This window comes from Terrapene carolina, unplaced genomic scaffold (genome assembly GCF_002925995.2).
Source record: "Terrapene carolina triunguis isolate 2854851 unplaced genomic scaffold, T_m_triunguis-2.0 Scaffold33891, whole genome shotgun sequence".
Taxonomy (NCBI): domain Eukaryota; kingdom Metazoa; phylum Chordata; order Testudines; family Emydidae; genus Terrapene; species Terrapene triunguis.
Genome location: NW_020698242.1, coordinates 6624941 through 6649298, shown reverse-complemented (window position 1 = coordinate 6649298; position 24358 = coordinate 6624941). Strand labels below are relative to the sequence as shown.

The window sequence follows — 24358 nt, the reverse complement described above, 5'->3', positions numbered from 1 at the left end:
GGCGAGCCGCGTGCCGAACGTTGCTGACCCCTGCTCTAGAGGTTACTTTGAATAACTTTACATTTTAATATCTCAAAAGTTCTTTGATTCAAAAGTGCCAAGTGTCCAGGAAACAGAAGAACAGGAAATGTTCTCTTCTGAAGATATTGTTAAGGATGCTTATTTGTGAAACTTAGAATAATTCAAATTAGCCTAAATAGATTACTCCCATATGCCCTAAGTTAATTATATAGTAATTAAATAAATAATTAATGTTATTGCATATAGAACTTCCTAGTTCAGAACGGGTTTGGAAAAACACCCAGAATGACAGAGGGACATTAACTGGCAACTTTGTTAGTAGTCTCAGTAGAGAGGAGGGTTTGAATGGGAATAGAAGGGCATTGGAACTATGTTAAAAGTGGTGCCTTTTCTGTCAGGACCAGGACATACTGGCAAGACAGGCAGAGGAAACTTGTACCGGTTTTTCTGTACCCATTGGTCATGTGCTGTACCCATTTTGTGTACTTGGGTCTCCAGGGTGGCCAATTCAGCAGCACACATGTGCGTGCGCACACCCTTGCACACACACCAGCAGTAATGGCTCCCCATCCCCACTGTTTCAGTTGAGGAGCTTGTTAAAAATACCTGTGGATCATGTCACAAATTGTGTATTAATGAACAGTATGCAATGAAATCATAGTTCTCTGTACAAGACTTGAGAGCGATGCAGATGCATCATATGGGTAACCTGAGAGTTGGAGGTAGGCCACAAGGAAGAACATGCCCGTTAGTGAATGTGTTTATAAAATGTGTGTCAGCTGCATGATGAAACGAAAACAATAAAACCATCAATGCTTAATGAGAAAAACGAGTAGCGCTCAAGATAGCGTTGGGACTGGGAGTTCATGGTGTTTATGGAAAATATCAAGAGTCAAGGGGACTGGGATGAATATGAGGTATATCTCATGCATTACCTACGCACACACAGACTCTCAAGATACCAGGTAAACCAAAGCCAAATGCTGTGTTGATCTAACACGAACAGTTCTAAGGGGCAGGAAAGAGGAGTCTAGTCAAAGAGGAACCTACTCAAAACTTTGTACTACAGCAGCTTGCTGCTAAAAAGGATGCCGACAGCTCCATCTCGGATTTAACTTGCCTTGCCAATAAAATTTATAGCCCACATTTTCAGGATCCATCTGCATATAATCGAAGTGTGCCATGTCTGCAAGTATACTTGCAAATGTGGTAACAGCATACACAAAACATACTCGCGCATTTTTATAATTCTGAAACGTGGGCCTCTGCTGGCTCTTGTTTTTAGGAAGTCCTCAGTCATCACATTTTGATTTATTTAATTCCAGGGAGTACATATTAAAATCTTGCCCACGTATTTGGTGAAACTCTGGCCTCGCTGATGTCAGTGACAAAACTCCCATTGACTTTGGCAGAGTCAGGATTTCATCCACAATGCCTTGTAACCCAAACATCTCAAATATCAGTTATTTACCCCTTACAACACCCTGTATGATTAAAACATTAAAAATGTGGAAACTTTAGTGGTTTTCCCAGTACCACTTTCATTTATTTATTTTATGGAGCATGAATTTGATCTAGTTGGTATTACTGAAACCTGGTGGGCTGATTTGCATGATTGGCATGTTAAAAATCAAATGGTTATAACCTATTTAGGAAGGACCGAGTGGGCAAGAGGGGAGGCGGAGTGGCACTCTATGTCAGCAATGGCATTGCCTGTTTCCAAGTCACTGACAACACAGAAGAAAATGATCCTGAATGTTACGCAACAATGTGCTAACAGATAAAGCACAAGATGGGATATTAGTTAATGTCTGCTACAGACCATCAAATCATACCAGGGAACAGGATGACCACCTCTTTACACACCTATTTATAATGTGCAGGGGGAAAAAAAGCTGTGTAATCATGAGGGATTTCAATTTGAGTGATATATGCTGTAGGTCTCCTGCTGCCAGCACTAAAACATCCTTGACATTTCTAATTATAAATGACAATTTCCTAACTCAAAAAGTGTTGCAGCCAATACTGGGTAATTCTATACTAGACCATTTCTTGACCGATAAAGAGAAACTGATCACAGAACTAGAAATTGATAATAGCTTAGGTACAAGTGATCATGACTTGATCACATTTATAATGTGTAAACAGAATAAAGTTCAGACCAGTAATATATATACTTGGTGCTTTAAAAGGGCAAATTTCACAAAGCTGAAAATAGTTATGAGCAAGATCAGCTGGGAGGAAGAGTTTAATCAGAAAAATGTGAATGATAATTGGGAATTGTTTAGGAACACTTTGCTAGACATCCAAAAACCCCACAATCGAACAAGGAGGCCGTACTGATTTAAAAAAGAAAAAAGACCTGGTCAGAGAGGAAATGAAAGCAGCTATAAAACTAAAAAAATAATGACAGTAAGGAAGAGTTTTTAAAGTATATTTGGAGCAAAAAAGATTCCTAACAATGGTATTGCTCCATTATTAAATGGAAATGATAGAATTGTCAATAATAATGCAGAAAAGGCAGAATTGTTCAAGAAATATTTCTGTTCTGTATTTGTGAAAACACAGATGATATAGTCATGTCATATATGCTAACATTCTTTCCATTCCACTAGCATCTCGGGAGGATGCTAAACAGCAGCTACTAAAGTTAGACATTTTAAAATCATCAGGTCCAGATAACTTGCATCGAAGAGTTTTAAACGACCTGGCTATGGAGCTTGCTGGATCGTTAATGTTGAATTTCAATAAGTATAGGAACACTGGGAAAGTTCCAGAAGACTGAAAGAAAGCTAATATTGTACCAATATTTAAAAAGGGTAAACAGGATGACTTGCGCTGTTATAGGCCTGTCAATCTGACTTTGATCCCAGGGCAAAATAATGGATCGGCTGATATGGGATTCAATTAATAACGAATTAAAGGACGGTAATATAATTAATGCCAATCAACATGAGTTTATGAAAAATAATTATCAGATGAACCCTGGTACTTTTTTTTTTTTTTTTAAGAGTTTACAGGTTTGGTTGATAAAGGTAATAGTGTTGATGTAATATACTTACACTTGACTTGGTACCCCACAACACTTTGATTAAAAAACTAGAACGATATAAAATTAACATGGCACACACATTAAATGGATTAAAAGCTGGCTCATGGTTAGTCCAAAAATGTAATTGTAAATGGGGAATCATCACTGATTGGGTGTGTTTCTAGTGGGGCCCCACAGAGATCAGTTCTTGGCCCTACGCCATTTAATGGCCTGGAAGAAAACATAAAATCATCACTGATAAAGTTTGCAGATGACATAAAAATTGGGGAATTGGTACATAATGATGAGGACAGGTCACCGATACAGAACGATCTGGATCACTTGGTAAGGTGGGCACAAGCAAACAATATGCCTTTTAATATGGCTAAATGTAAATCTGGGAACAAAGAACGTAGGCCATACTTACAGGATGGGGGACTCTATCGTGGGAAGCAGTGACTCTGAAAAAGATTTGGGGGTCGTGGTGGATAATCAGCTGAACATGAGCTCCCAGTGCAAAACTATGGTCAAAAGGGCTAATGTGATCCTTGGATGAATGAACAGGGGAATCTCGAGTAGGAGTAGAGAGGTTATTTTACCTCTGTATTTGACTCTGGTGCAACAGCTGCTGGAATAGTGTCCAATTCTGGTGTCCACAATTCAAGAAGGATGTTGATAAGTTGGAGAGGGGTCAGAGAAGAGCCACAAGAATGATTAAAGGATTAGAAAACATGCCTTACAGTGATAAACTAAATAGATTGAGCTCCTTTGAGTCTAACAAAGAGAAGGTAATGGGTGGCCTGATTATTTTCTATAAGTATCTACAGGTGGAACAAATATTTGATAATCGGCTCTTCAGTGAAATAAAGTGTAAATTTTAAACAGTGAAGGTAATTAATCACTGGAATAATTTACCACGGGTCATGGTGAATTCTCTATCACTCCAATTTTAAAATCAAGATTGGATGTTTTTCTAAAAAATCTGCTCTAGGAATTATTTTCGGGAAGTTCGCTGGCTTGTGTATACGAGAGGTTTAGGCTAGTGATCACAATGGTCCCTTCTGGCCTTGGAATCTATGAATTACACTGTAACTCAGAAGTAGAATTGAGTGTAAAACCCAGGAATCCTGACATGCAATCCCTTTGGGTCACACAGCTTCACTGTTTGAATACATGTTCCACTCTAATTTTTCTACTCTACCATGCATCTCATGTTGTCCCTTGATTTTACTTATTCATCCAGTTGATAATCTAAATTTCCACCCTAAAAAATTAGTTCTGAAAATCCTTTCAATATCAATCCCTCTTGAAAGTATACTTGCTCCAGTGAAACCTATCCAAAAGACTAGCCTGATTAGACAACTTCATGTCTCAGAGACCATGTCAAAATATCCCCAAGTGTATGGAATTAAATTCTAATTCATCTTTATCACAAGCATTCTGTAATGGTTTCTTGAGCAGTCGTTTATTTATCTGGGTTTCATTGTACCACGTGGACTGCCTAATAAACAGAGTAGCTTGTGAGGGAGGGAAATCTGAACCACCTATAAAACCCAGGCATAACGAGTTGAAAAACGCTAAGGGCTCAATCCTGTGAAGAGCTGAGTTCCTATTGAGGGACACTTGAGCTCACTCAACTCTCACTGAAGTCAATGGGAGCTGTGGTGCTTATCACAACACAGGGTGTTGGCCTAAGGAGGGACCGTGTCTCTTAAAGCTAGTAAGAGAAGAGCTAGTTCCACCCCCTGGAATCTGTGTTCAATAATCCTAAATGGTCCAGAGGGGTGAAATGGGAATGTTTTGTGGGTAATAAATGACCAATAGCTGCCAGCAACAATATCTTGTCTCAATGTACAAAAAAGCTTTCCATTTTCATCCTCCGAATACTATTTTTAGAATTTATTGGCAGCACCAGATGCCTCTTTCAGACACTGGACTTCAGTGCTAGCATTAGATTTACAACCCTGTCTTATCTTGCCGGCTGCACACAGATGTTGGAGTTGACAGACCTCTGGGAAAAGCCCCCTAACTGTTAAGATGACGACGTACGAAAGGCTGTAAAAAGTCACTCACAGCATTTTTAGTATTTCCACGTAGCAGCCGAGGATCCTATCCGCCTGGGCGCTCAGCTCGATGCTCATGGTGCTACAGGTGGGGCTGACCATCAGGCAATCAATCAGGTTGGGCTCACTATCGTTGCCGACATTTGCCGTCATCTTCTGGTTAGCAGTGTTGTTACGCTCCACTTCCACGTGGATCTCGTTCGATGTGACAATGACCGATTTGAGGCGAGATTCGCTCAAGGTGGCCTCTTGAGAAACCAGGTCGGGACTCGTGTGGAGAAGCCGGAGGGGTAAGTTAGGCTTTCGATCACATTGCTGCTGGCAGCCGTTCCGAATTTCCTTCAGGCTTGGAGAATTGTCTCGACTGCATTTTAAAGAGAAACTTATAACATTAGTACCAAACATAACAGACATAAGATGGGGAAGACAGTGGGGCTGAGAAGCCACGTTCTGCTGCAACTGCCCACTGTATTTTACCCCAGCCCATTTGATTATTTTTCTCCTTTTTATTTGGGCCACAAAACTTGATGAAAACTGTTAAAGCCCCAGAAGGACCATTCCACAGGCCCTTATACTGCGAGGATTTGTACTTTCCATCAGTCTGACTGCTGTACCAGCTCAACAGAAAGGTGCGGGGAATGCCGCACTCTCACCCGAGGTACATGAAGCTGACGTGAAATTCATGTACAAGTGTGCAACTAAATATAGTACATGTCCAGACTCTGGTCTACAGTCCTCTAGTTAGGAAATTTTGCTGGCTAGTAGACAGCCAGCACATATGGGGAAAATCAGATAGGCATAAACGAGTAGGAAACAAAAACAGAAAGAGCCCTTGATGTTGACTGAAAAACGTAAAAGTACGTCAGTAGCCTGACACCAGGCCCATTTTAGCATCGATCTTGTGGTAGCACTGGAATCCGACCTGTTAAATGTCTCATGACAACAGACTGCGGCTGGAAACCAACCCAGGTACGGAGCTAAATTTACACTACGATTTACAGGCGGCCTCCTCTCAGATATCTACACCTCTTTAGAAATCACCGGTCTCCTGGCTGTTAGTATAGCTCACCGTGTGGGGGAGACAGTCACTGTGCATTGGAGTTAAGGAATTGAAGTCTACATTTCAACTAGCTCGTCGTTCAGGTCGTGAGCTGTCCCAGTGTCACGAACACATAGCCCCAGACTGGAACGGACCTTTGTGTGGATGCCTGGGAAGCCTCTTTACCTTGTGCATCTCTACAGGACCTAGTCACAACTGCAGGTCTCCCCTACAAGGTGATGGGCAGAAGGTGCAAAGGAAGATGAGCACTGTAAGGTGTTGAGCTTCACCATCCTGAAAGATGTTGCAGCCTGCACACCTCCTTTCTACACTGGGAACTTGTGAGAAACCTCATCTCTGCATTATCTATGTAAGTGGATTACATCGAGGGGGACTAGCCATGGGAATCAAGGGTACTCGGCACTCACAGGACATGCTCAGTTTCTCACAAGATATGTGGAAACAAATACAACAGGGTAAGGGCTCAACACACCTGATTCCGTGTGTGTGTGTGTGTGTGTGTGTGTGTGTGTGTGTGTGTACGCACACACACACAGTTTGTAAATGAGCAGAACATAGTGTGGAAAAGTCATACTGACCTGTTGATAAATTCCTCATAACAAGAATAAATGGCTGCTAAGCAGACAGCTACAAGATTCGGCAGGACCCTGGGATGGGGGCATTGTCCAGTGGGACCGTGCATGCTGAAAAATAAAATAGAAACAATAGTGGTGGAAGTAACCAAAAGGCGACATTACTGTAATGAAGGGGTCTCTGGGTGACAACAATTTTAGGCAGAGAGGGGTCCCAGAACAGGAAACAGAGATTCGGGGAAGTTCAGGGAGATTGATTTAACCCCAGAAATTCCTACTGAATATGATCGCATTGAGATCTGGATCAAGCTGCTCCTGAGTTTATTTACTGCAGCACTGTTGTAGCCCAGTTGAAGAAAGACTACCGTGAAGGTTCACAAATAGTAGGGCACTAGATAAGAGTTCTCACTTAAGGGCCTGATCCGAAGCCCACTGAAATCAGTAGTCTTCCCATGGACTTCAACTGGCATAGGATCAGGCCCTCAGTAGGCAAATTTGTGCTGATGAACCTCTAGTTTTCCCTGGTGCTTGCTAGTACCGACAGTGTTTCAACAAACATTGGCCACTCCATGGTTATCCACAAGGAAAATGATATTTTTTTCCTGTTTTTCATCTCAGCCACAAAGAGGAACATGTTCACAGGGTTGGAGAATACTCCATAGAATTAACTGAAACTAACCTATGAATGAACTTCTTCACCACCTCCATGCCGGCATTCAGTTCATTCAAAGCCAGAATATACTCCTGAGTAAACAGTCTCAACCGAGGGCACTTCCCAAAATCCTGTCCAAAAAGGAGACACTCAGTGAAGCCGCTGAAACATGCCTGCAATGTATGTTAAAACTGTGTGTTTTCAACAGAGATCAGCCCAGGGACATTTGAATTCATTTCATCACTATGCTGACATCTTCAAGAGAACAGCAGGTACTACTGTTCATTGACCATACATTCAGATTAATAATAAAAATGATGCCATATTTTCAAATTCTGTCACCCAACATATACCTTTGGAATATGTGTGTACATGCAAAAGATCACCTTCCATGTAAAAATGTAGCACTTATACACGAGTTCCAATTTGCACACGAACAGCCCTCTTTTTGCATACTCAAGTGCAATTTCTTTGAGCCACAGTATATCTTTTAGGAAGACACCCACTCTTGAGCTAAATACTGAATGCTGGAGAATGTCCTAGGTAAATTGTTCCAGTGGTTAATTACACCAGTTGCAATAGTTGAGCATGCAAATAGTCAGTTGAGCGTCTAATTGTCAGGACTTTTCAAGCAAATAATCACATTCAATCTTAAAAATTCCAGCCCTCCGTTTTATAAGCTGGTCCAAAGGAAAATGCTTTGAAAGGTACAGTCTGATGTATTTTGGAGGGGGAAAGTGTGCCCAAAGACATGCTGATTTGGAAACCTTTGTAAACCACCACCAGCTTCACAGTAGATCACAGTATGTCTGGAATTCCATTCTCTGGCTCCAGTCACATTAGTAAAAACATGACAGCTCATCTCCCGGTGATGGCACCACAACCCCTTGATAAAATTAGTTGTCTTATGTACCTAAAGTGTAAATTATTCAACATATGATCTACCATTGCTATAAACCCACCAAAATCAGAGCGCTCAACTAGGAGCTATCACAGATTTCTCTGTTCAAATACATTAGGCCAGCTTAATGGATTCATTTAGCCTAATGTCCACGTTAACTGGGGGAAAAAGGCAAAGCAAACCGAAAAACAAACCAAAAAATGCTTACACGCAAACACACAGTCTGATCTGGCAAAGAGCTGAGCATCTCCTGGAGTGCCCAGCACTCAGCATATAACAGGATCAGGCCCACTGCCTTTCAATCACAGGCAGACACAAAATGCTGTGGTGAATAACACCACCAGCAGCTCTTATATAGTCCTTTTCAGCCATAGATTTCAAAATGCTTTACAAGAGAAGATGAGTATAATTTTACAGGGGGAAACTGAGGCACAGATCTTGAAGCAACTTGTCCAAGACCACAGAGCACATTAACGGCAGAGCCAGTAATAGAGTCCAGGTTTCCTGACTCCCAGACCAGTCTTCACCGGATTTCTAAGTGGCCTGCTAATGCTATGAAATTAACACTGGGTTCTTTGCTTCTCTTCCCCAAGACAACGTTTTTATATACACACATACGCAATCTAAAGAGACTATTCAGAGTATAATTCCCCAGAGAGCAGTAAAGTGCCCATATCCACTCCCATTAATATTTAACACTGTAAATTCTTCAATTACACACCGTGGTAAAAAGGCATGTTGATTTCCAATCTGCAAATGCTAAGTATGGTAAATAGGAGCAATTCTCTTAAGCTAACCAAATACAAGCAGCACACTGTGCATTTAGATTTTATTTGAGACCCCACAAGAGCACTGGATTTTATTTATTTATTTATTTTTGGTGGTGGTGGTAGTAGTAGTATTTTTAATGGTCTGGAATCCAAGAATAACATGTACAGAATATTTTATTGAAGGTTACGGCATATTCAAAAATGACATGTCTGGAGAGAGCGGGCACAGAACCAAGAATACAGCCTGTTGGCCATGTCGGGTTTGTTAGTTCTGAAAACTCTAGGAGTTCAAAAAAAAGAAAAAAAAAAAAAAGTTGTATAAATAAGAAACATGAAATGTTTTACTTGGGATGTATGTTGTGACCCAGAAAGGCTGTGGCTGTCGTCTATAATTATAACAATGAAAATAAACCCTTTGTGCAGTTATAAAAGCATGAAACCCATTCCAGGGATCATAGCAAACTGCAGCTTAGTGCAATAAAAATCTACTTATGCAAATTAGAAACTGTACTAGCAGCACTAGTACCCTTCAAAGAGCACATAAAAGCACCTTCTCGTTCCAGAACAAGACAGGCAGTCCTTAGTGTTGCTGGGAAGTGATAACCAGCTATTGGGCTCCACCCGAGATGGTTGCACTTCCTGGTATTAATTGACATGCCTCGTAATAAGTACCCCTCTACCCTGATATAACGCTGTCCGCAGGAGCCAAAAAAAAAATCTTACTGCGTTATAGGTGAAACCGCGTTATATCGAACTTGCTTTGATCCGCCGGAGTGCGCAGCCCCGCCCCCCCAGAGTGCTGCTTTACCGCGTTATATCCGAATTAGTGTTATATCGGGTCACGTTATATCGGGGTAGAGGTGTACATACAAATAAAAATGAGAGGTCAACATTTTCAGACTTGAGGGTAGCATTTTCAAAAGCACCTAAGTGAGTTTAGTGTCTGTCTAGCTTAGATGCTTTTGAGAATCTCAGTCTGAGTGCCCAAAGGTAAGCACCTTAGATGTAGTGCATGGCTACAATGCATAAGTGTACACACATATAATGACCAGGCATCATGGTGATGGGCGCATTATGGACAAGAAAGATAGCCAATTCATACGTAAGGGGTCACAGTGATAGCTCTCCTAACCAACCAAATTCATACAACATCGATATTTACCATGTTGTGTTTGAGGATTCTCTGTACCACCGGTGTGAACACTTCTATGACAACCATGGACCGAGGGCGTTCTCTGCAGTGCTGCAATGAGAAACCAGAAATACATATGGAGCTTGGAGGAACCCTAGCCTTTACCAAATCACTGTCTAAAACCTGAGACTACAACATTCATCAATAATATATTTAGGTCTGCTCTACACTACAGACTTATACCGGTATAGTGTAACTATGTTGCTCAGGGGTGTGAAAAATCCACACACTCCTGAGCGATATCGTTATACTAACCTAACCCCCCTGTGTAATCAGCACTACGTTGGCAGGAGAGCTTCTCCCACGGACATACCTACCGCCTCTCAGGGAGGTGGATTAACTAAGCCAACAGGAGAGCGGTCTCCCATTGGCTTACATTGTCTTCATTAAAGCACTACTGCACTAATGCAGCGTTTTAAGTGTAGACTTGCCCTTAGTCACCTGGAGCTAATTTGGGATTTTAGATGCACATGCCCTAGAGGGCAGGCACTGGCCCTACAGGTGGTTAATAACAATGTATGAATGAGTTTGATAAGTTTCTGAATCCGCCAATCTGATAGTCTTTCCTTACAAATGAATTACCCAGTAATCAAGGGGACCTGATCGAAAGCATATATCCAACTGTTAGCAATTAGACTTTCAACTGAAATGTCAATCAGTTTAGAGAGGAAAATTGAAGTGATAGCAGCTTTTTCAAATTCAAAGGCCTTGGAATCTAAAGTCCAGAACCCTAGTAACACACACACACACACACACACACACACACACACACACACTTGCAGGAAGAGGACAGTGTAGTGTATGCCCCACATCACGATCCATCAGAACCCGCTGGTTCCAGTGGCACTTACGCTAGCAATGGGACATACAATGAGACATCGCTCTGTGTCACAGTTTGAGGATTATATTCCTGACGCTTAATACTATTTTACAGTCCGGCCCATTAAGAACAGTGATCTTGCTGGCCATCAATCAAAGACAGAAACCAACTGGGGGAATCAGTTCAAGAGGTAAACAAAAACAAAACATCAATGAGACTTCAGACAATGAATCTGTTCTTAGTACCTTGCAGAAGAATTCACAGAGGTCAGGCGGAGGGTGATTGTTTTCCAGCAAAGGTGCAATCGCCTTGAAAATAAAAAGTTAGCATACTTCAATTTGACTTCATCACACAGGCCAGCCCTAATAAAAGAATGTGAGGAGTGAGTATATTTTAAAATTCTTTAAAACAGAGACCTGGATAAGAAGGTGACCGTAAATTTAGTCTAATGCCGTGTTGTAGCAGCATCGGTCCCAGGATATTAGAGAGAGAAGGTGGGTGAGGTAATATCTTTTACAATAAAACACAACATGGTAAGTATCGACATTATAGATAGCATTACAATAAAAGATACTGCCTTATCCACCTTGTCTCTAAGTTTAATTGGACGCTCTCAGGATTAAGTTACATATTTAGGATTTTAGGGGGGTTTTGTTTTGTTTTTTGGAACAGAATCTACCACTAATAGAAATGTGATTTGTTTTTCCCAAGTGTTAATAAGGAAACTAGGGTTTGTTTTATTTTTAAATTATGGGCCTAAATTCATCCTTGTTGTAAACCCATTGGGCAAATTTTGCTTTCAGTTTCACCAGTGTAAATTCAAAAGTAACACCACTGAAGACAACAGGTTACTCCAGATTTTACACCAGTGTGAAGGAGAACAGAATGGGACTCATTGATTTCAGGGGTATTACACTAGGGATGAATCTGACCCATGATTAAAGTGGCACTGCCACTTTATTTAAAGGGTTCTAAAATATACTTAAACACACACACATTATGTCTTTTATAATGAGCTCATGCTCAGATGTTACCACCCAGTACAAAACAGACCCCGCTTGCAGGGAATGACTGATTTCCTTTCATTTTACCAAGATCACCACAATGACACTACTGTTTTTATGGACACTACGCTCTATAAAAAACATGACTCTAACTTTCCAAAAGTTCAGGTCAACCTTCCTTTCTCCATCGCTAGGCAACCTGATGTGGTTATGTACTGTAAATATATTACAAATCATACCTGCCACTGTGCATGTAATGAAATTATGTTGCTACTGTCTCCTTTGTAAATTAGAAAGCATTACTAGAACAATACATTCTCCGTACATGATGATGCCTTCAGGCTTTTTGGAGTAAGGGATTCCCGGTACCAATTTAAAAAGTAAAACTCTTTAACAAAGCAGCTAGACATTTGTGTATTAAACTTCTGAACGACAGGCATTCTACCTGGATGGCATTTGGGGATTTTGCTAATGCAGCCTGTTTGGTTTTATTTTTTTATTTTTTTTTGCCTTCCCACAGGAGTTCAGTTCAAATTAGCCCATCAAAATCACCATGAATCACAACACCCACTCAGCCATAGGAGAAGATTAACATGAACTTCTGGAATGAAAACCAAGCACATCTGCAAAGAGCTGCCTAGATTTTACATAACACTGGAGCAGCTAAAGCTGGCTATTGTGCAATCCCCCACCCTACAGCTGTTTATTTCTTCACTGGTCATGGCCATATAGCAATATATTCTTACTACAGTACTATAAAAGTGGTGCACTCTTGCTGTAATATTTAGCTGGACTATAATATCCTTGCTACATATTCAACAGTTAACTACATTAAGGACGCTACCTGAATTTATCTTTATAATAATTTGCTATAGCATCCATCCTCCTCCATCCCTCTGATAAATTGTATTGCAAAGTCACGGTGAGGGTTTTATGCCTGCCTGTTGACAGAGAGGTTATCAGATCAAAGTAGTTGAAGATGGGAATTGCTGTTTGGTGTCCACTTCCCAAAGAGACAACCAGAATTGGCAGTCTCAGAGAGGCTGAGAGCTGACTGGGCCATGGAGATTCCCCAGTCAGTGATCTCTCTGGAACAAGGACAGTGTGGGGGAAGCCTGCATTCCTCTGCTCAACCTATGCCTGTCCTGTGGATAAAGAGAGAGCTTTGCTCTGCAGGGCTGCCCATCTGTTATCTTTCACCAGAACTAAATTCACATGCATTCCACACAGACCCCCACTCCACCCCAAAAGAGATGGAACTAGACCAGGCGGAGCATTGGTTTGTTACTCTCTGGCAATTTGGAATGAGAATCAGGCTGTTAGCTAAATCTAGAGCAAGGCACATGGCTTTATCTATACAGGTAAATCACTGAGGTCACAAATATTTACAACTATCACTACTACTAAGTAAATACATAATAAGAATAATGCAAGGCTGCTGCTATATTTGCCAGGGGCTTAAAAAACCCAGAAATTGTATTTCTGTTAATGACTGAGGCACAATCTTCAGAATTGGATAAAAGCCAGAATAGTTGGGGGGTTTTATTTGTTTTTTTAATTACCAAGATTTCCCCCCTCCCTCAAATAACAATTATCACTGACTGGCAACAGGAAGTCTAAATTAACCTTAGCACTGAAGTAAAATGAAATCCATAGTAGACTTCTGAGCAAAGCGACTGCCACTTTAGAAACTTATCGTAATGACTGATACCAGCTAAAGTCCTGGGCAGGAATTAAGTGCAATTCACACCTAGCGGTGGCTACATTTTATGTCATGTTGTTTTGCAGGAAGATTCATGGAGACATGATATGATCAGGTGGTGGTGAAGTACTAGATTAGATTACTAAGAAAATCTCCTGGAAATTGCCAGCAACTGAAATTAAATTACAATGATTGGGAAGCAATTTTTACCTCTGATCAATTGTTGGATTTGTTAAGATTTTATATTTGGTTGCATGGGGAGGAGGGCTACCTTTTGCTTCAATTATTTATGTAACCAAATAAATGCACTGTAAGTAATCAGAGAAAACTGAAGAGAGCATTTTCATATCCCCTTGTGTACATGGGCAAAAGCATACGCACACATTCCCACACTTGCAAGGGCAAACACATGCTCACACACCTTCCACAGTCTAGCCCCTGAGTGTGCACAAAAGCACAACAGCACACTAGCCCCCGGAGAAAACCATGGCGCCCACAGGCTGTGAGGGGTCAAATTTGGCAGGTGCAGATGTTAACATTTGCAGTGTGCAACCATGCGGGGAGACAATTCATCCTTAAAGTTCTATGGAGTTTTATACACATTAATCTGGGATCTTTTATTGTTATTTACACCAAACAGGAAAAAGGGGACAATAGAAATGTGAAAAAGTGAATGGGTTAAACGGGTGTGACCCTGCACCCACTGAAGTCAATGGTAAAGCTGCCACTGATGTCAATGGGACAGGAGCAGGCACTATAGAAGCCAAAACCAGGGCAAAATGAAACAATCAGAAACACAGAGTGACCCCCAAAACTTGACATAAGGACACTCACCACAATAATGCTCTCATGGTCTTGAGTGGTTAAGTTGGTGTTCTGAAAAGGTTAAACAGAAGAAAAAAATGAGCTAACTTTATTTTGAAACTGACACGGTCAATGCACACACCTCAGCCGATGCAAATGAACAAGGAAAAAGGTCCAATTCTGCAATCACTAACAGGAGTAAAATCAGGCTCTATTAAAACCATTCCTTTAATGCAGGTTATCAATAACTTACTATCGGGGCCAAGCTCACTTCCATTTCTCACAAAGGGGTGCTCAGCACCTACAGGATCGTGATCCCTGGATTTACAGCCAGGAAGTTTCAGCTAAATGTTGATGCTCCCTGAGATACAAATTAATGGAAAGACTGAACTAGTGAGAGGCATTTCTTAAAAAATGCTTTCTAAATTTCAAACTTTCAATTCCACAGACTGAGTTAATAAAAGGTTTTCCTTGTCGCTCTCTGCCATGGCTGGAGGACTAACTGCAGCAGTTTGCCTGTAATTCCTGCCTACTAACATGGAGCCAAATATACCACCAGCTGTGCTCCGGCTCCGCTCCAGCTCCAGGCAAAAACCTGCAGATCCACTGCTCCGGAGCTGCTCCGCGGTCCAGCTCCGAGCTCCGCTCCGCTCCAAAGCCCTGCGTGCAGCAATGCTGAATCAACTGAGCTGCATCAATTTACTCCAATACAGTATTTCCCTATGTTCTCTGTGTTCCACAAGGCGCTGCAAGGTTACAATAGTGCTGCAACCTTAGTGCACCAAAGGAAAAGCAGCTCTTTTTCTGCTCATCACAGATCTACCCAAAAGTGCAGCCTGCCCTTCACCCCCTTTACCCAATAGATACAAAATTCTGACATGCATCACATTTCATTTTTGTACCAGAACTGAAACAACCAGAGAACAGTTGCTAAGAATAAGGAGGAAACCCATTTCAAAGCGAGTAACAGGTTAAATACAGCATCAAATGCTACAAAATAAAAATGGGGACAAATGATATCAAACCTGCACAGAAGTGGACCATCTATTTGACACAGATATGGGGGAAACTAAAACCTCTGATGTCTCCATTTGAAATTGCAACGCGAAAAGAGCTGCTTATTAGGCTTTATCAGTGTTCACATCCCACTGATGTGTTGTGAGAATGATCTAGTCTATTACATACAAATAGAGCCCAGCTAAGAACCTGATGAAGAACCCTCTGGTTAGGGGGAGGGATAGCTCAGTGGTTTGAGCATTGGCCTGCTAAACCCAGGGTGTTGTGAGCTCAATCCTTGAGGGGGCCACTTAGGGATCTGGGACAAAATCAGCACTTGGTCCTGCTAGTGAAGGCAGGGGACTGGACTCGACCTTTCAAGGTCCCTTCCAGTTCCAAGAGATAGGATATCTCCATTAATTTTTTTTATTTTTTTTATTTATAAGTCAATGGGAGTTTTGCCATTAACTTCAATGGGCTATGGATCAGACCCATAATGAATGAGTTTACCTCCGGGTCCGGCGGTAAGCAATCGATCTTCTGGGATCGATCCCAGAAGTGCTCGCGAGAGGAGTATGCGGAGTCGACGGGGGAGCCTGCCTGCCGCGTCTGCACCCGCGGTAAGTTCGAACTAAGGTACTTCGACTTCAGCTACGTTATTAACGTAGCTGAAGTTGCGTATCTTAGTTCGAAGTGGGGGGTTAGTGTGGACCAGGCCTAAGAACACCTAGGGAGTGGGCCACTGGAATCAAAAGGAATCACGGTGCATATTCAAGGGAAGAATTTTGAACTTGAGTTACAAGTTTGGAGTGGGGGCAGGTTGTTAAGTGTTTGTTTTTTTCCTAAGAGAAAGCAACAAGATGGGAACATCCTCATGGTCTTACCTCCGAGAGCAGCTTTGAGACAATCTCCAGTGGTGCTTGATGGATGGAATCATCCTGTAGTGGAGAGTTTAGCGCCATGTCCACCAGTGTCCTAATCTCCTTCAAAACAACCTCCCAACGGCTTGGGTTACTAAGCACTTTCTTGTACTTGTAAATCTTTTTCTGCAAGAAAATATAAATAACCATACAGATACCATTGTGAGACTGTCATGGTAAGGAAACTGCAAGAAAACAGCGGCTTCCCTAAAACTTTATTTTAAAACTTCTTCACATTTCATCTTTTATTTATTTTTAAAAAAAGAAAAATGCAGTGCTCAAACTTTTTCAAGGGGGAAAAACAACCTCCATGTGTATAAATTTGCGGGTTCATAATTCCATGGAAGAAATGGGTTATGGCAGCCACATTTTAGCTTTGGTTTCAGATACGGTTGCCAACTTTCTAATCACATAAAACCGAACACCCTTGCCCCACCCCTTCTCTGAAGCCCTGCCCCCACTTGCTCCATCCCCCCTCCCTCTGTCACTCGCTCTCCACCACCCTCACTCACTTTCATTGGGCTGGGGCAGGGGATTGAGGTACGGAGGGGAGATATGGGCTCTGGACTGAGGCCGGGGATGAGGGGCTTGGGGTGCAGGAGAGGACTCCGGGCTGGGGCAGGGGTTTGGGGGTGCGGAGAGGGACTCCAGCTGGGGGTGTGGGCTCTGAGGTAGGGCCGGGAATGAGGAGTTTGGAGTGCAGGAGCGAGCTCAGGGCCGGGGCAGGGGAGTGGGGTCTGGGGTCCCGGTGGCGCTTACCACAGCTCCCAGGAAGTGGCTGCCAGGTCCCTGCAGCCCCAAGGCACATGGGCGGCCAGGGAGGCTCCACGTGGTCCCCTCGCCCCCGCAGCTCCCACTAGTTGCAGTTCCCGGCCAATGGGAGCTGCGGAGCCGGCACTCAGGATGGAGGCAGTGCGCAGAGTCTCCCTGGCTGCCCAAGCGCCCAAGGGCCGCAAGGACCTGGTGGCTGCTTCCGGGAGCTGCATGGAGCTAGGGCAGGCAGGGAGCCTGTCTTAGCCCCAGGCCCCCGCAGTGCTGCTGATTAGACTTCGAATGGCCTGGTCGCTGTTGCCAACCGGAGCCACCAGGGTCCCTTTTCAACTGGGCATTCTGGTCGAAAACCAGATGCCCGGCAACCCTAGTTTCAAAAGATGAACTATCTGTCACTGAAGTATGCTTCAAATCATCCATATATTGCAAATGCCCCGGTCCTTGAAGCCCAGTGGAAGATAACAGCAATTGTACCCTTTTCAGAGCCAAATGTCCTTTTGAATAAAATGTAAATAATTGCATTTAATTGCTAGGAATAGTAAAAAAACCCGCTATTGCTCTACATATGATTTTTTCCTCCATAGTCAAATGATGAATTATGATTCTAGAAAAATCTCAGCATTCCTCACTCAGAACTAGAGCTGGTCAGAAAAACTTTGCCGGAACCATTTTCCATTGGAGACTATACTTCAGTTGAAATCTAAACACTTTGCAAAAACGTGTCCATTTTTTTTTTTTTGGAGGGGGGAAAAAAAAGGGAGAAAAAGTTCCAGCAGTGTCTAAACATCCTGTTTCACTATTTTTAGAATAGATTCATTTTTTCCTTTTGAAATTACTTTCCATTTTAAATGTTTTTTATATGACAGAATATAAAAAAGTAAAAATTGAAAGAAAGCATTTCAATAATGTCAAAATGAACTTTTTTCATCAACCCAAATCGAGAATTTTTCCGGAACTTTCTTTTGCAGAAAATTTCAAAGTTTTGGAGGTTTCATGAACAAAAATCTTTCAAAAATCTTGAAATCCTTCATGACATGGCATTTCCATTCTTTGCCCCACTCTAGTTAATACCTTGATCAATGGATGGTCCCTGTACACTTTTATATTATTTCTGGTAATCTCCACACACTTCAAAATCTACTAGTTTTCAAAACCACACACACACACACAAGCTAGATCAGCAGAGGATCAACTCTTGCCTTCTGAATAGCTATGCTCCCATGAATGATTATAGCATAGACTGTGTTGCGTTCATATATGGTAATCTTTGGGGAAAACCCCACCCTCCAAAATCTCAAGAGTAACTGGATAGAATTCTAGAAGCCTAACAAAACAATGATGAGAGTAAAAATATCACCCCATGTCATCATGATGGCTATCTTAAAAACCAATACCGATTAGTCCAGACAGACAATCCTCAATCTCCATTCCAATTCACAGGCCCAGAAGGAGCATAGCCTATACTGACAACTGGAACCTAGCTGCCACCCCCCCCACGAGTTTTTGCTATGGCTTGTTTTCCTGTTTCATTTAGGTCTGTTTACAAATCTGATCCTGTGACCAACGTGTTCAATGAAGTCCAGATACATTTTCCCTCTGGTTGGAGTAAACCATATGGATAGACAGTTCCTCAGTTTGTACACAAAGCATAGAGTTATGCACACACACTCACAAATGGACCCACACATTTAGCAGCTGCAACAGAGGCCCTTTGAAAAATCACTCCCTTAACGCAGACTATGAATTTAACACTGGTATGTAGGCTAGATATCAGCATCATAAATGTGAGATCTAGACACAACTCTCCAGCATTCTCGTTCAGAAATGCTTTGCTGATGTGTTAATCAGCATTTCGCCCATTCACTAATACAGCGCAGTCCTTCCAGAATCATCGGTGAATGATCTGTAGCTATCTGCTTATTAATCACTTCTTTCCCGCTGTGGCATCAGCTTTAATGGTCAATACAAGAGCGCAATCTACTCCAATTGTAGCAGAACGCAAGGGGAGAACAATAAAGAAGGGAGAATACATCTCACATACCACGTTTTGGCTCTTCACAATGATGAGTCATGGCCTTAGTGCTATATACACAGGCTGATGAAGTATTCCAAATCAGTGATTTAAATACACTTTTCATTTTAATTAAATGTATACAAATGAAAAAGCCCAACAGCAGCCACTCTGGCTTGCAAAGCATTTTGAAGATATTGGAAAATAAAAAGAAACAGGGAAAAAAAAAACCCACCCTGGATACTAAAGATATTTCAGATTTTAGAGGGGAGTAAATGCCTTTAGATTTGAAAGCTCTTTGGAGCTTGCAAAGCATTTTGAAGATATTGGAAAATAAAAAGAAACAGGGAAAAAAAAACCCCACCCTGGATACTAAAGATATTTCAGATTTTAGAGGGGAGTAAATGCCTTTAGATTTGAAAGCTCTTTGGAGCAGCCCTTTAGGGCTTCTAAATTACTGAGCACATTGTCATCATTTAATTATCATTATTATAGTCTTTTTTTAGGAAACATAACATGATGCTCCCATAGAGATTTTAATTTCACTTATTTATTTAATGGTTCTCTATAGTTTCCCTGGCTACAGCACTGAATAAAATCTAATCTTTCTAGGCTGATCAGTCAGCCCGATAACCCTAAACTACTAATTTCTGGCTAATTATGCACAGTGAGCAAAGCATCCTAAACAAAGCAAGCTTAGCAAAGAGTTTTCGACACTGACATTTTACACTTCTGTCCTAGGAAATAAGCAAATTAAATTCAAAGCAGAAACCAGAGGATGACAGACCAACAGAAAGCAACCAGCTGGGCCATCCCATGCATCCACTCCTCCCCCAACATTCGGCTCTTCTTCCCTTCATCACCCCCACTCAGAAGGCTTACAGCAATGTGGCTTCAAAGGGCAGGTGCTGCAGTCTGAAGGGGAGCTGCTGCAGAGAACCGTACTGTTCGGTCGGACGACCTTACCACGCAAACCCTTCTGCAGCCGTCAAATTCTCCCGTGCAGATATAAATAAATCAGAAATGGTTTCCATTCAGATGTGAAGCCGTATATAGGAGAAGAAAGAGGGAACTGAACATCCTGCCACGCAAGAGAGACCTACAACAATTGCTGCTGATGCCAGCCGGACAGCGATCAAAAGGAAGCTTCGAGGTTAGGCTACCTCTGCACACACGCCGTGGCAGCTGCAAGCGAAGAATCCAAAGGGCTCTGTATCGGCTCCAGCTTTCCAGGACAAAGGGGTTTAATGTGCTCACATGACGCACTGCTGTCTTTAAACAATGTTAAAGGATTTCTGAATGATGGTGGGAAATCAAAAACAACAGCATCCCCGAGAGGCTTGAACTCTGCTACTCTGAACCTTTGTCCATGGTTACACTGCTGCTTTTGTCAGCATAATGTTATTTACTGTTGAGCAGCTCACTGAAAGCCTCAATTAAAGTCTGAAACCCATCAGTTGGTTACCAGAGCAATTTGGTTTGCATCAGCGAGCACTCGGCCAAAGCTAAGCCATCTGTCCTCTTACCTGCACTGACTCGTGAGCAAGCGATAACTAGCACTTGGGGGGCGGTGGGGGGGAGAGGGGGGGAGACGGGAGGCTGTGGCTGAGGACCAAGAGCAGAAACAGGTCCATTTAAGGATGCAAAATGTGCATGTGTTTGGATGCAAAATGTGCTTCTAATTAACAACTCCCCCTTGCAATCCAGGTAATGTTCGTGTCACATTTAGGTAGTTTGTCCTCCCCCCATGTGGCACGGCCCTTTAAGAGTTTGAGGGTGCCTGATACACAAAGCCTCTGGAGATATGGGGGGAGAAGAAAGGGGATCCCAAGAAGAAATAGCATTCAGAAGGAATCCTGTTCCTGTGTCTTTAAAAGCCTGGAACCTCACAGAGAGGGCAGGGCAAGGCTCCCCTCTCCCCCAGACAGTAAGGAATGAGCTGGGAGAAGGGGCCAGCATCAATGCTGCCCCCTCCCCCATAGAAGGGCAGATGCCTGCCGACACTGTGGGAAGCAAGAAGCCTGCTGTGGGGTCCTGAGACAGCAGGTAGCAGACACCAGCAGAAGGCTGCCAAACCCACAGAGCCTGTGAATTAAGTGGTGGCAGCTGGGGGAGATAAAGTACCACCCAACTCCAGGAGGAGAGCTGTGGCTCCTGCGATAAGGAGAAGACAGAGACGGAGATGTACGTTGCTATCCAGAACCAGGAGAGCGGGGAACAACCTAGATGACAGGCTTCAGAGAAACCTCGAGAGCCAGAAGCACCTTTTGTTTATTTGGGACTTTTTGTTATGGCCCTTTTTGGTATAAGTAATAAACAAGCCCTATGAAGGGTATTATCGAATCAAATCTCAAGAGTGCCTGAAATGGCGTTATTGACTACCTGAGAAGGGAAACTGAGCGAGGGAAGACACACAGCTCCATACTAACTCAGCAGAGGGTACTACAGGGCAGGCATGCCCTAGGACCGCCCAATCCTGCAAAGCTTCACTGGAATGAGCAACTCTTCACAGATAATGGAGCTATTTGCGTCAGTGAGGCTTTGCCGAGTGGGCCTGAGCTTTGCAGAATGTTTATGGATCCTCATCCTGAGCAAGGACCAACCCCCCGATAGGCCATAGCAGATGCCCTGTGGAAATAGTTGCACTGTGTTGCCAGTCATGCCGGCAGATTCAGGTCTATCCTGTCTAGGCTTTTTCATAAAAAAAGAAAAACCCATTCAGTAGGGATGTCCTCAAAAGAAATCACATCTCAGACGACGACGCACACAAACACGCCACAGCAGACTGCACACTGTGACCCTGTTGGCTGTTGCCCAGCCAGAACCACAAAGCTTTCTAATGCTATTCCAGAATTTTTCTGTAACGACTTTTTTAAATAAAGCTGTTCCACTTGAAGCGGAAGTGGAGGGAAGCACAAGGAAAACATAATAATGCTTTGCATTTAGAGGGCACCTTTCATCCAAGGATCTCAAATAACTTCCATTAATGAAGCCTCGCAGCCCGCCCCCAAGAGTCCAGTAAGCCTTATTCCCATTTTGCTGTGGGAGAAACTGATACTCTCATAGGTTGTGACACACACCGTGTGTCTGTGGCAGACACAGGACTAGAACCCATGACTTCTGATTCACACTCTTCTTCTACCACCAGTAGATCACACTGCTCGCACACAGAGAGCTGGGGACAAAAGGTTCAGAATGGGAGAACCCAGGACACAGAAGGTTTAAAAAAAAAAAAAAAAAACAAACAAAAAACCAAAACATAATGAAGTTATATGCCCTGAGCCTAATCCTGCCGCCCTTGCTCACTGGAACACTCCCAGCCTCTGGTTGATAATAATGGGACCATTCACATAAGTAAGGGCTGTAAGATCCGAGTCTAAATGCACATAAATGAAAAGAATAATCTCTTCCTGGGGTTCTGATGTCTCTAGATCCCCCAAGGAGACATTACCCTTGGTATGATGATGATGAGAAGATGTTGGTCTCCACTGTGCCCAAAATCCCATTCCGCTTGCTCACTGCTGTTACAGTCCGGGAAACATTCTCAGTTCTTGACAGCCAATTTCCCTCAGGGACCTGAGGCATTTTTGTGGTCTTAATAAAGAATAAAGAAAAAAACAAAACCACAACTTGGAGTGTCCTCTTAAATTCTAGCACTCGGACTCCAAGCATTACAGGATTTCAGCTGGGATCATCTTTCCCCTCTCTCTGCTCGACTGCAGGTGAGCTAATTGCTCATTTCTGCAGACGCACTAACAGTACACCATGGCTTCCCCAGGGCTGTGTGTGCCAGAAATTACTGATTTATTGCACAGCTGAGAAAGGCAGTTCCAGCAAATGGGAAAATGGCAAGCTCCTTCCCAGCTCACTGCAGGCCAGCGCTAAGCCAGGCAACGTTTACAGTTCTATTCTGACGGCAAGATGGAACAGTTGTAAACTGAGGCTGCATTTCCAAGGTGCAAATGACTCAGGTTTGTGGAATGCACAACACAGAAACTGTCACACTGCATCAACCAATGGACCAACTTCTGAACAGCTCCATGTAAAGTGCTGCACAGGTAAGTCATTCGCAGTGTACAACACACACATTTTATTTGTTTTACTAAACCCAAGAACGTATTCTTGAGTGCCATCTACTGCCTCTTAATCTATTAACTAAATATAGAAGTGTGTACACACACACACACACGTACAGGCTTAAAGCATCCAGTCCAGTATCCTGTCTCTGACAGTGGGTGACACCAGCTGCTTCAAAAGAAGGTGCAAGAAATTCTATAATACGTAGGTATAACTGACCCTAAGGAAACTTTCTTCCTGACCTCCAAGAGTTAGAGGTTGGCTTAAGCCATGGAGAGCGTTTTCTGGTAGACTTTTTTTTTTTTTTTTTTGCAAACAAAGCTCATATCAACAGCATTTGCTGGCTCCAGTCCTGGGCCCTAATCCTGCAAAGGAATTGGCTTGCCTGGAGCCCATTCCAGTCAATGGGTCAGTGCATGGGTACACATCCTTTTGCAAAATCAGGGCCTTATATACTGACATGACTGAAGCCATAACCCCTTCATAACTGTCTGGATGCCCTACCTATGAAGCACCCGTGACTTATGGCTCTCTGGGGCAGCTCTGTTTGCATCAGCAACATCATTTAACACTTTGCTCCAAAACATGAGTTTTCTTCATTTAAATTTTGCCCAACCCTAAACATTGAAGAATGCCAATTCCCACCCACCACGTAGGAATGCATGCTTGGGGTAGGCTGGGCAACAGTGACTAAATTCCCAAATACCAAAGAAATGCATTGGGAGAGAGAGGGGAGCTTTTGGAGCTAGGGATTCCCTGAACCTCCCAAACTATTTCTTGAGGTTTGCAAAGCCAGTCTGGGTTTGTATAAAACGTTGTATCCTTTTTTCTCTCATGGCGAGTCCACTTTTTCAAAATCTTGATTTTAAACTTGATTAAAAATAGAGTCTCCTGATTATTTACATTACATTAGATTGGGGCCCTGTTGTGCCAGGCACTGTACAAACACATACACACTGAAAGACAGTCCCTGCCCTGAACAGTCTACGGC

At 42.7% G+C, this 24358-nt stretch overlaps 1 protein-coding gene across 2 annotated transcripts in view; it reads right to left on the bottom strand.

The window, feature by feature from the left end:
• LOC113405000 (C-Maf-inducing protein) overlaps positions 1 to 24358 on the bottom strand; it is a 164297-nt gene that overhangs the window by 24334 nt on the left and 115605 nt on the right. For both annotated transcript variants that reach the window (XM_026663628.2, XM_026663629.2), the window contains exons 4-10: positions 16473 to 16634; positions 14623 to 14664; positions 11328 to 11390; positions 10233 to 10313; positions 7427 to 7530; positions 6754 to 6858; positions 5126 to 5479 (exon numbers count right to left, since the gene is read on the bottom strand). In XM_026663628.2, the coding sequence (XP_026519413.1) occupies positions 5126 to 5479; positions 6754 to 6858; positions 7427 to 7530; positions 10233 to 10313; positions 11328 to 11390; positions 14623 to 14664; positions 16473 to 16634 (911 nt within the window). The remainder of the gene's footprint in view (positions 1 to 5125; positions 5480 to 6753; positions 6859 to 7426; positions 7531 to 10232; positions 10314 to 11327; positions 11391 to 14622; positions 14665 to 16472; positions 16635 to 24358) is intronic.